This window comes from Mastigoproctus giganteus, chromosome 7, assembly GCF_048544385.1.
Source record: "Mastigoproctus giganteus isolate SK-2022 chromosome 7, ASM4854438v1, whole genome shotgun sequence".
Lineage (NCBI taxonomy): Eukaryota > Metazoa > Arthropoda > Arachnida > Uropygi > Thelyphonidae > Mastigoproctus > Mastigoproctus giganteus.
Genome location: NC_143581.1, coordinates 46,686,119 through 46,697,798, shown reverse-complemented (window position 1 = coordinate 46,697,798; position 11,680 = coordinate 46,686,119). Strand labels below are relative to the sequence as shown.

General features: G+C 37.4%; 1 protein-coding gene across 2 annotated transcripts in view; it reads left to right on the top strand.

Moving 5' to 3' along the window:
* The first annotated feature begins 9,198 nt into the window (after nt 1-9,198).
* LOC150082874 (acyl-coenzyme A diphosphatase NUDT19-like) overlaps nt 9,199-11,680 on the top strand; it is a 38,545-nt gene continuing 36,063 nt past the window's right edge. The window contains exon 1 of one of the 2 annotated variants that reach the window (XM_090377642.1): nt 9,199-9,309. Coding sequence is in view for 1 of the 2 variants with exons in the window: in XM_090377641.1 (XP_090233767.1) it covers nt 9,524-9,737 (214 nt within the window). In the remaining variant the exon portion in view is untranslated. Of the gene's footprint in view, nt 9,310-9,502; nt 9,738-11,680 lie in introns of those variants that run through there. The other variant, XM_090377641.1, reaches the window with a different exon arrangement.

Here is an 11,680-nt window from a genome sequence, read left to right as displayed (position 1 = left end):
CAGGTAATAACGGAAGATTGGATCTCATGAAGTTCATCTATGATCAGCGGGTTGTCAAACATTGGAATAAATTGTTTCTCGGCGTGGTACTGGCAGTGCGTCAGGCTAAGTTCAAAGCGGAATTGGATGTGGGAATGGGAATAGCATAAATATTCTGTTTTATTATTATTATTTTGTTTTATTAATTTTGGCTGATGTAGAAAAAGGTATGCTCCACTGCATCATTTTGCCTTACTGATACTAAAACTGCTACCTATATAAATGCTAAAGACAATACTAACTCTACTGTGTCAAGCCGAAAGGATATGCGAACCGTGCGAGTACTCAGAGTGTGTCAAACTATCTGGTTATCATTTAGATGAGCTAGCTGTGCAGTTACATTGCCTTACTATTAATTCTTTAAAGTAAAAGACAAGTGTGTGTGTGTGTGTGTGTGTGTGTGTGCGTGCGAGCGAGCGAGCGAGCGTGCGTCGGCGCATAACAAGGGAAATACAGAGGTTTGCACCGTGGTGGGTTTTTTTTTTTTTTTGGAGCAATAAATTATGAGATTTAATTTTTAATCTCATAATTTAGCACTTATTATCGATTCTAATTAATTAATGTCACTATATTAAAAGAGGGCGCCATGAATTAAATCAATTTGCATGGAAATTTTGTAATGTTAATTAATCTTAACATTATAAATCAATCAACTGAAGTTAATGTTTTTCTCAATAAGTGAAACAAGTTATATCTTAAGAAATAAATTTATTATACATATTAATTAATGTCATTGTTATAAATGTAATAGGACGTTATAAATTAAATAAAAAAGATTAAATTCCATTGATTAAATCTAGCCTATGATTAATTATATTATAGATATTTTTGGTATATTGAATGAACATATATTTAACGATACGAAATAACCCCTTCCCACTCTCCGCCATTCCTTTTATTTAGGAACTCATGGGCACAATTCATCATTAAGTAAATTGTCATAATTTATAGTTTTTAACAAGCTTCTAAATTTAATACACAAAAGAATATAAAACTGAGGGAGCGAGCAAAGAAAATATGGAGGATTAAAAAAAATTGAGGATGAGCAAAGTGCGAAACGACCGATTTTCCTTATGTTCTATGAACTTCTAATAGCAGAAATGTAAAAAATTCGCCCACGCGAATACATGGTGTATATGGTGAAAGGTTTTCAAGATTTTAAAAAAGTGACTATTGCCATTGTGAATATGATATTTCATTTTTACAGTTGTTAAAGAAAATCATTCTAAAGTCTATACTGATAACAGAGTTAGGGGCGGTTCCAGGTAGGATATAAAGGGGGATAACTTCCTCTTATGATCAAAACAATGTAAATATTTTATTTTATTTATTTATTTTTACTGTTACACGATGTTTAAAGCCTAATAATTCCTCGGAACGTTGCTTCACTCCCCCCCCCCTCCCTTTAGAAAATACTGGGATCGCCCCTCATAGAGATCTAAGCTATGCAAAATGAACCTAGATACTGACATCAATATTAAATTTGCCTTAGTTGAGTGTTATATTATTAATGTTTTTAGAATTACATAAAAACCTAACGCTAAAAAGAAAGACGTACGTTTTATTCTATTATAATACAGGACCGGCTTGCTATTACATAACAGTTGTATTTCGAGGAAAGAAGCGACACGTTTAAGGAGAAGAATACAAAGGCGAATAAGAATCGGCCACATAGTGTACGAGTATTTATGATGGACATTTTGTCAAGGTTAATTATGACAGATTGGGTGCAGGAAATATAATAACTTTGTTTTTTGAGTTATGAAGCTTAACATTACGGGTGGTTGGTATTCAGTTTAGCACAATACCTCATCACTAGTTGATATTAAAGCAGTTTGAACGTGATAGCTACAAGTAAGTATTTTAAATAACATCATATCAAGGGTGAGGAAAACAAATTGCTAAATAGCTATAAGAATAATAAACAACTTACTCTTTCATCCAATCCCCTCGGATATTAATAAAAATAAATAAATAAACAAGGTTGCAGTGGAAGGGAAACAGATTGGCAAATAGCTATAATAATAAATAATTTACTCTTTCCTCTATTACTTCAGATATTATTTTAAAAAATATTGCAGGTGAGAGGAAAAATTCTAGTGGCGAAACTAACATGCCGCTAAGTCAATCTGCAAATAAAATTGCAAAAAAGAAGTGCAACTACAAGGGAATTTCTAATCACTTCTGGAAAAACTCTCATAAAAAAATAATAAAAATAAAACTAGCTTACAGTAATCCTGGTCAGAAAATTAGAAACCTTACCTGTAATATCATAGCACTACTGCGAGCGCCTCCAGAAAAGAGAAGGCTACATTTCTTTCTCCAAATTTTGGTACATTAACTTTTACATTACTTTGCATATCTTTTACTAGACAGACACTGACGTTCACAATACAGAACCCGATCATTCTATTCCTACCGTAGGCCTTCATGGGTAGTAGAGTTGCTATAATCACCGTCCTCCCCACACCGGGTGGAAAGGTCTTTCCACCCGGTGTGGGGAGATTTGAAATCCATCAATGACCTGAGGAATTTTTATGGGGCTGTTCACAAAGGCTAAATCATCCAGAATATTAGTGAAGAAAGGCACGATAAAATGACATATACTGGTCGTGTTATCATTATTATCATTAGCCATGTGGTGCAAGGAAGCCTGGGGCTTATGCTGCACCAGGCGAAAAAAAAAAAAAAAAAAAATTCCCGAGCTATCCTGAGAGAGAGAGAGAGAGAAGCAGAAAGGAATCACCAAGAAAGAGAAGAATGATGATATCCAGCTCAGGACCCTGGGTGTGCCAAGCCCATATTCACCAGATGTGAGCCCCTGGGGGTATTAGTCGGTCTCAGGCGATGGTAGCATGATTTTTTCTCCGGAAACTCCGGTTTTTTGTCAAAAAAAAACAAGAACACGCGCAATTTATCATATGGCGCAATGTGGTCTATGTAGCTGAGGCGTTTAAAATCCTACAACAACCAACCAGCCCTGCCCTATAAAAAATTTCTTAAAACGTTCATCATTGTCAGGTGTCTTAATGATAGCTAAAACGTGCATCATTATAGATTACAGTTCTAAAAGAGCAAATCTTATCGAAGATAATTCAAGAGGGCGGGAGTAGGGGAATAAGGAGGCTTGTTTCACAATCCCACCCACACTTCACCAAAACCTACTTGTTAATCAGCGGAGAATGCGGCCTGGCATCTTCGTGCAACAGGATCCAGCTCCTTTTTTTCTTGAAACAGACTCTACTCGGTAAATTAAAAAAAAAAAAAAAATGATCCATGAATTTTTTAACCAAACAGTTTTCAAAGGCTTTCCAAAACATTACAAAGACGTCCTATTGCATTTAGACTATGACGAAACTACAGATTCCCGTGCTCCTTAACAACCTTACAAAACCCCCTGTTGGGTCCTCTGATTCTTTCGGCGTTCCCGCTCTGGTGGTATGGTAATTTTGCCAGTGAATTCAGGTTTGGGCTCTGGGTGGAAAATGGCAAGTTTACCAAATTATTCTCCTCAAACCTTGTACCGATCGTGCCTTTAGATTGTACATTGCCATGCTAATACAAATTCGGTTATCCTCCAAATAATATATATGAGGTATATATTTATTCAGAATATCACAATAGACAGATGCATTCACGGTTTCATCGATGACAACCACTAACCTAATTCCGAACCACCTGAAACAAGGCTCATATAATCACACTTCTGTTACAGAACTGCACTGTTGGTGAAGTACAATACGAGTGAAACCGTTTTTTGATATAATATGTACCTAGAGGCATTCAATTGATGTCTGGAATGTACAGCACGATTCATCACTCCGCTTAGTGTTCTGCCACTGTTGTGATATACAACGCTTTCGTCCATTCTTTGCACCAAAACAACCAGTGACATGCATTGCTGGGAGATAAATTTGGCTTGCGAGCAGCTGCATAACTATGGCAACCCATTCTTTGAAGTGTTTTTCTTGTGGTTGTTGGTTCTACAACAACAACCACGAGAAAAAAGGCTTTCCTGCACCTCTCTCTCGTCAGCTCATCAAGGATACCTTTGCGATTTTATCTCGTTATGTGTTTCAAATGGCGATGGTTTGAGGATCTTTAATGGTGGACTATCTGGACTGGGATGAAAGGTGTACGATAACAGTGATTTTGGTTGCTCCACTCGTCTCATTCTTTTTCATTACCTATCACTGAGTGTGCACAGAAGCGTAGAGAGATCAATGGTACAGGTAGCTCAGCCGTCCTACCTCTGGATCTGGGAAACTTTTATTAGAGAGAATTGGAGGGAAAGGCAGACGCAGTAAAGCTGTTTTTCCGGAGGTCGTGCTGACTTTCGATGCCATTGTGGCATCGAAAGCCTTTTATATGCCTTTTATACGCCTTTTATACCCTACCTTTAATTGGTACTGCTTTTTGCCCTCGAGGGTAGCGTAGTAGTTATGATTATCATCCTCCCAAACAATTTAGAAATAACATGGATTCCAATCCTTTCAATGACACAAGGGATTACTGTAAACAAATTCTCTTGATAAAATTGTATTGTATTGTATTATTATTATTATTATTACTCAGTGTGAATCAGTTCGTCGATCTTGTTAGAGATTTTTTTCTTTTGTAAACTGGATTATTTTAATCCACTAATCAGTAAACCAACCAGAAAACATACTCAATTTACAGAAAAGACGCACTTGGCTGTATGAATTATCGCTTGGGTAGCCTGTAATTTGGAAAAGTGTTTTTAATATTGCTGTCTGTCTGTCATGTGACCTTTACAATCAGTGAAGAAATTGAGTGTTCCACCCCTTGACTCATCAGGTTCAGCTGTGACCTTATGATATGTTAGTTTTGTCTATGTTTTCAATTAATTATTGCTCTTCGGGGACTAGGCACCCAATTCATGCACGTTGGGAGACGGCTCATTACTTACCGTATTTAGCAATCACGAGATCTCGAATTACGGTCAATTCAAACCCGTGTGCTTGCTAACAGCCCATGCTGACCATTAGACTGTTCACTATATTGCAAAAATAATTTGGACATCCTTGGGATTTTGGATAAACGGACCGTACCTGCTATCCACGCGTCAGGGATACGATAAAATCAACTTCATTAGCGCTAAAAGCAAGCAGATCAATGTAATACAATAGGCAGATTGAGGTATTTCGTTTAGCGATTCTCAACAGAGGAGTCATTATAAAATGCCATGTTAGCAATAAATCTGTTTCATTGCAGCAAAACTTCAATGACTTAGATCAACATAATTACCAGGTGGAAGCGTTCGGAAGCATCACAGAGATGTCGAGAGCCAGCATTAGACCCTGGGGAAAACAGCCTCACTGGGCCATCCTACCTTCCTTCATATAGAATCCCCTCCTTAATGTCCTGGCTGGGAAATTATTATTATTATTATTATTATGATTAGCTATATTTTGCAAGGAAGCCTGAGGCTTATGGTGCACCAGCCAAAAAAAAATTCTGAATTACCCTGAGAGAGCGAGAGAGAGAGAGAGAGAGAGAGAGAGAGAGAGAGAGAGAGAGAGAGAGAGAAAACAAGAGCCAGAAGTAGAAGGGAATCACCAAGAAAGATAAGAATGATGATATCCAGCTCAGGATCCTGGGTGTGCCAAGCCCATACTCACCAGATGTGAGCCCCTGGCCCATCCATCCCATTCTCCACAGCGCTCTTGCTGTGGGGAATGGGATGGACATGTATTTCTTGGTCTTGCTGTTAGTCGTCATCGAGTACTGAACACTAGCTATGGATATAAACATGGGCGTCCACAGAATATTTTCCAGGGGGGGGGGGGGGGAGCAAAGCTTGGAGACAAATAATTACATCAATAAATTTTTATTTAATTTTTAAAATAATTATTTAATTAAACAAGTAGATTATAGAATACAGTATTGCATCAATACAAAAACACATACATAATGTATATAAATTTACAATATAAAGGAAACAAAAATTAATATATATATATATATATAGCAGTTTTTTTAGTTAATTATAATATCAACTAGATAAATTGGAGAATTTAGCATAAAAGTATTAGGGGTGCAAACAGAAACAGATAGCTTCAGCTAATTATTGATGGGATATATTGAGTGGGCTAGCCTGAACGTTCCATTCAATGTATCCATATATCTATAATTAGCTATATTATCATTTTAATTTTACTATTTTATATTATTTTATTTTATGTGTTTATTTATAGGGTACAACAAAGAAGTCCAACTTAGGTTACCTAAACTTGACCCTTTGAACCAATGAGTTACTTCGCACCCCTAATACTTTTATGCTAAATTCTCCAATTTATCTTGTTGGTATTACAATTAACTAAAAAATTGTTATATACAGACAGATGTACTGTAAAATCATAAATTTGATGGCATTAATCTGTTCTGTCACTCTTTCTCCTTTTCTATTTCTTATATTCTTTTACATAACTTCATATATATATAGATAATAATAATTTCAATAATCACATATCGTATTAGAATTGAATTCTCCGTCTATCGCTTGCAAACCTATTGATGACATTTTCAATAAATTTCTTCTTTACCGCTTCCAACTTCTTTCAATGGTACAGGTTGTAACAGGTAATGGCATACCAACAGTTATTGCCGAATTAATAGAAGGGAAATAGTCGCAATGTTCCAAAACTTCTGGTAAAGTTTGGGGAATATCAGTCGATGAACCAAAAACAGGAACTCTGTTTTATTGCTGCAATAGATGAAACACGTGTTCTATGGTTACCCCGCCGAGAGTCGAACCCGGCCAACCCGTAATAAAATTTTAAGGCAGACAAAGCGTCCCATGGTCGAGGGTGTAAGGTTACATATCTCAATCACTTTTACGATTATAATTTGTGGAATTTTTTACTCGATCCCAGGGAGGGGCAAGTGTCCCCTCTGTCCCCCTTTTTTTTTTTTTTTTTTTTTTGATTTGGTAGTTGTTGGCGCATCGGCTTCTGTGGCCATATTGCACCTCCCAAGGTTTTTGCAGTACTTTGATCCAAGCCCGAGGCGGGAATCGAACCTGCGACCTTTGGGTTGCCGGGCAGGTACTTTACCCACTCGGCTAGCCCGGTCGGCATGTCCCCCTCTGCAGACGCCCATGATGTATGCGTATTGGAACTGCATGGCATCGGATTTTATGAAGGGGCTAACGCACACAAACCAAACATCATATGAATTGCACCGTATCAACTTGGCTGGTGCACAACCGACTGTAATTGGTCCTGGATCGTTGTAAAGCTGCGTTATGGAGTGATGAATCACGGTGCGTAATTTCCTAATTTGGTGGCTGTATTGGTGTCTGGAGAATGCACAGAGAGCTTGTTGTCCCAACTGTGAAGTTTGGCAGGGGTGCTCCAAGCTCAGACTCCGAATGGGATTCCAGCTGGAAACATTGGTTCATTCCTGGAGCAATGAATACTATGCCGTTTGTTGACATCCTGGACAATGCCAGTCTTCTTACGCAGTGGAAAAAGAATGGTGAAGTCCTTTTTGTCTCAGTATGAAAATTCACTAATCACATTGCACAGCCTGTAGTGACTTGGCTTGATGACATGGGCCTGTATAAACTTCAATTCACTTGCTCAGAGACCGATGCTAACTCTACCGAAAGAATGGAGAAACGTCAGTTTCTGTACAGGCCACCGCATCTGCAGTCATTAGCTGAATTGACCGCTACCATTAGCTGAATTTAAGGATTAATTGGTCCAAAATACTGCCTTCTTGTTTTCAAAAATTGGTTCGGGCTTACCGACGAGAACAGTGTGTAATGAAAGTCAAAGGTGAGCGAATGCATTATTAGTATATTATATCAACAAAAGGCAAGAGATGGAAATGGACTGCAATGATTTGCCGGGACGCTGTTCTGGTTCGCCATATGCATTGGTGGTATTATGTATGTACAGAACATTGGTATCAAAAATGAGATATTTTAATAACGAGCGTCCAGTTTTGCAAAATTTTTCCACTTTGAACTCTGATACAAGGTTCTTAACTATTTGGTTACTTTTGGCAATATAGTGTATATAAGCTTATTTAAATGTGAAATGAACCCTCAAAATCTTATGGACGAAATTGTATAGCAAGTGTTGGCACAATAGTTTTCTTCGATACTGGTATATACTGGATAAAATATGAAATTTATGTCAACTCAGTTTACGATTTAGTTACCTAAGATAATTTACTATACTCTACAGCACATAAGTTAGTGCAAAGTTGTTGTATTAGGGTTTTAGGAGCATCAGCGACTAAGGCCATATTGCTCCGTATACACTGTCTGTAAATTGCGTGTGTTCTGTGGTCGATTTTCTTTTTGCTGAACAAAAAAAACGGAAGTTTCCGGGAGAAGAAACCACGCTACCCTCGCCCAGGGCCGTGCAAATGAAAGGGGGGGGGGGTGCATTAGATGCGCCGCACAAGGGTCCCCGACTAGGCTCCCCAACCGAGGGAGCTATCAAATTCTCAACATAAATAAATGAATCTCCCCTTAACCTTTATGCATCCGGGTCCCCAGAACCTTTGCACGACTCTGCCCTCGCCTGAGACCGACTAACTCTGACGTTGTGAAAAAAGCCTAAAAAAGCCCCGCTGTGAAAGAGTTCCATAAAAATTCCTCACGTCATCGACGGGACTGAAACTCTGGTCTTTTCCACCCAGCGTTGGGAGGACGGCGATGCTACCAACTGTGCTACCCACGATGGCAGTTAGTGCAAATGAGGCATGTTTATATGCAGTGAAATAACCGAAGTTATTATGATGGGATCGTTTCATTTTCCCGTAAAGTTTCTCGCAATCTGAGGCCTTTGCTCTGAATTTTTATTAAATACTATCTACTGTAGTATACAAAAATCAAAATGTTTTTTTTTTTTTTTTTTTCATAAATCACTTTATTTTGTTATCTGTTTACAATTGAGAAAGAGATAGGCACCATCATTTTAGGGAAATACCAAACTTTCTCTAATAAAACAGAGCAACCTACGCAAAAATCTTTTGCCAATATGCAGAGTATATAAACTTGGAAAACCGTCATTTGCCATTCAACGTAAACAGTACATCCAATAAAGCATCACTTTTAGCTCCAGAATATAGGCTAACAAAGCTTTCTCTTGAAACCTTGACCGTCCTTGTTTCTGATTGAACGGCTAGAAAGCGCGCGCTGCGGGAGAATCCTTTCTTGCATATAACTCCGGCAGGGAAAGTGTTCCTATTTCATTACGCTGCACGACCTACAAGAAGCTACATTTAAAATTGGTAAGTATTAATGACTTGTTATTTGGATTTTTAACTCGCGCCAAATATTTTAACTCAACATGATAAAGACAATTTTATTTTAAAAAAATTCGGTTTTTAATTATCTCTTCGTAAGGTGGCGTGTTAAGAATCCATGCGCAATGTTTTATCGTTTAGTCATGCGCGTGTTTTCGTCACTAGGTTATTATGTTTTCCTAACTTTAATCTTCGTGATATGGGCCACGGAAGCCTTTTGTATATGATAACCGGGGAGAAGCTTAGGCTGCGTTGGAATTCTGTTTTTAGTAGCTTTCCCGTTTTGTTGCTTGAGGCTGCGTTTGGAAAGTATTTCAAACGAAAGGAAAGCGCGATGCCACTCAATCCTTCAGATATACTGTGCTACTATAGTACTACAGCAAAAGCATCTACGGCTGATAAAACACAAAATGGTATGTAATTAATTAATAATTTCGTCTTCATGTAGAATGAAGAGAATCGTATTTTAAAATACGAGAATATGTATTGATATATATGATTTATTATATATATCAATACATATTTATATATATATATACAATACATATATATGTGATTTCCTTTTTTAATGTTAGGCTACTACACCCTTGCAGACGAATAAATATTTTCACTTGCATGTGTGTAATCTGTTGTATATGTAATACAGTATATACATAACTTGTGTATATATTACACTGAAGGGTGGTGTGGTAAGTCTTGTTATACGATAGTTATACAGTAGTCGAGGCTTGTCATTGAGTAGATTAGATTAACCGCTTCTTGACAGAAATTATCACAATCTAATCTACTTCAGTGTAATCTTCGAACTGCTTTCAGTGCCATTATCGTTCGCGTCATCTTTTTGCTTTCTCTTCTGTTTTATAATTAATTAATAATAAAATAAATAAATTTTCTGTTTATACTCCGGCAGGACAACCAAGTCAGTTGAGTTTACAATAAATCGTCAATACAAATATTTATCGTATTTAGTAGTCACGGGCTTGAACCCCAATCCACTCACGGAACGCGTGCTATGCACTCTGGCTCCTGACCACTGGGCTACGTCAAGCCTAAATGTTAATGTCATTGTCTGTCTCTTCAGCGTGCTTGTGTTTTTTGACAGCTGAGAAACAATTGGAGTTGGAAAGATAATATAATTGGAAAAGACAAAATGAAAATTGAAACGAGTTCGGTGATGAAATTGGCAATTGCATTCACAGAAGACAGAATGAATACCAGCATTTGGCCCCTCCCCCCCCCGACTGTTTCCGTCAACTTCTATGTTTTGCCTTTAAATTCGCATTCAGTCAATGTAATAAGTCGATTCCTGTTTATTTTGCAGTAGTTCTCGCTCCTCCCATAGTGGTGTATATTACAGTAAAATATGCATGAAGAACCAGCTTTAAATTCAATTATTTCTGCTATTTATTTTAAGTTTTCATTGTGATATTTTATTAACCCCAGGGGCTCACATCTGGTGAGTATGGGCTTGGCAAACCTAGGGTCCTGAGCTGGATATCATCATTCTTCTTTCTTGCTGATTCCCTTCTAATTCTGGCGCCTCCATAGCCAGGTAGGAAGGAGCAGCAGTGCGTAGCACAAGCTTCTTGTATTAGACTGGGGTTCCAGCCCGTCACCACCGGGATGCGGAAAGGTCTAGGAATGACCACCGCAAATTCACGGAGCAATATGGCCTTAGTCGCTAATGCTCCTAAAAACCAAATAACAAACAAACCTTCTACTTCCTTCTCTCTCAGGGTAACAGGATTTTTTTTTTTTTTGCACCTTATGGCTAATAATAATAATTATTAATAGCGTGAAGGCCGGAGGTGTATACAATATTCCGTTATATAGAAAGTCACGAAACCAAAACTACTGGCACAGGTGACGACGCGACTCGGCCATATTGATCCCTATGTGAACATGAAATATTTGATTATCTAACCCAGCCATTCTTTATTGGCTGTTTAGTACTGCACAGCGAATTGGTTTCCCTGTAGATAATTTTTTGACATGGGAGAGCAAAGTTATTGCTAAAAGAAATTGACAGTCCGAAAAGTTTACTGTTCGGGAACTCGAAAGGTTGGTTTGAGATTGTTAACCGCAAACTAATACCATGAACTGTTTTCGTTAGACGAAAAAAAAAAAAAAAAAAAATCTTTGCTATTAAAAAGTGAGAAACAATGTATATATTTTTAAAAATGTAAAATAAATAATTATAATAAATTGCAAATATATTGGTATTTGCAATTTATTATAATTTATTAGTTTTTTTTCCCCCGGCAAAAATTATGATAAACACCCACACACAGTGCATCTGAAAAATAATATACAAGATTTCTGAAAGAAAAAAAAAAAAAACCCCAAATATTCAAAT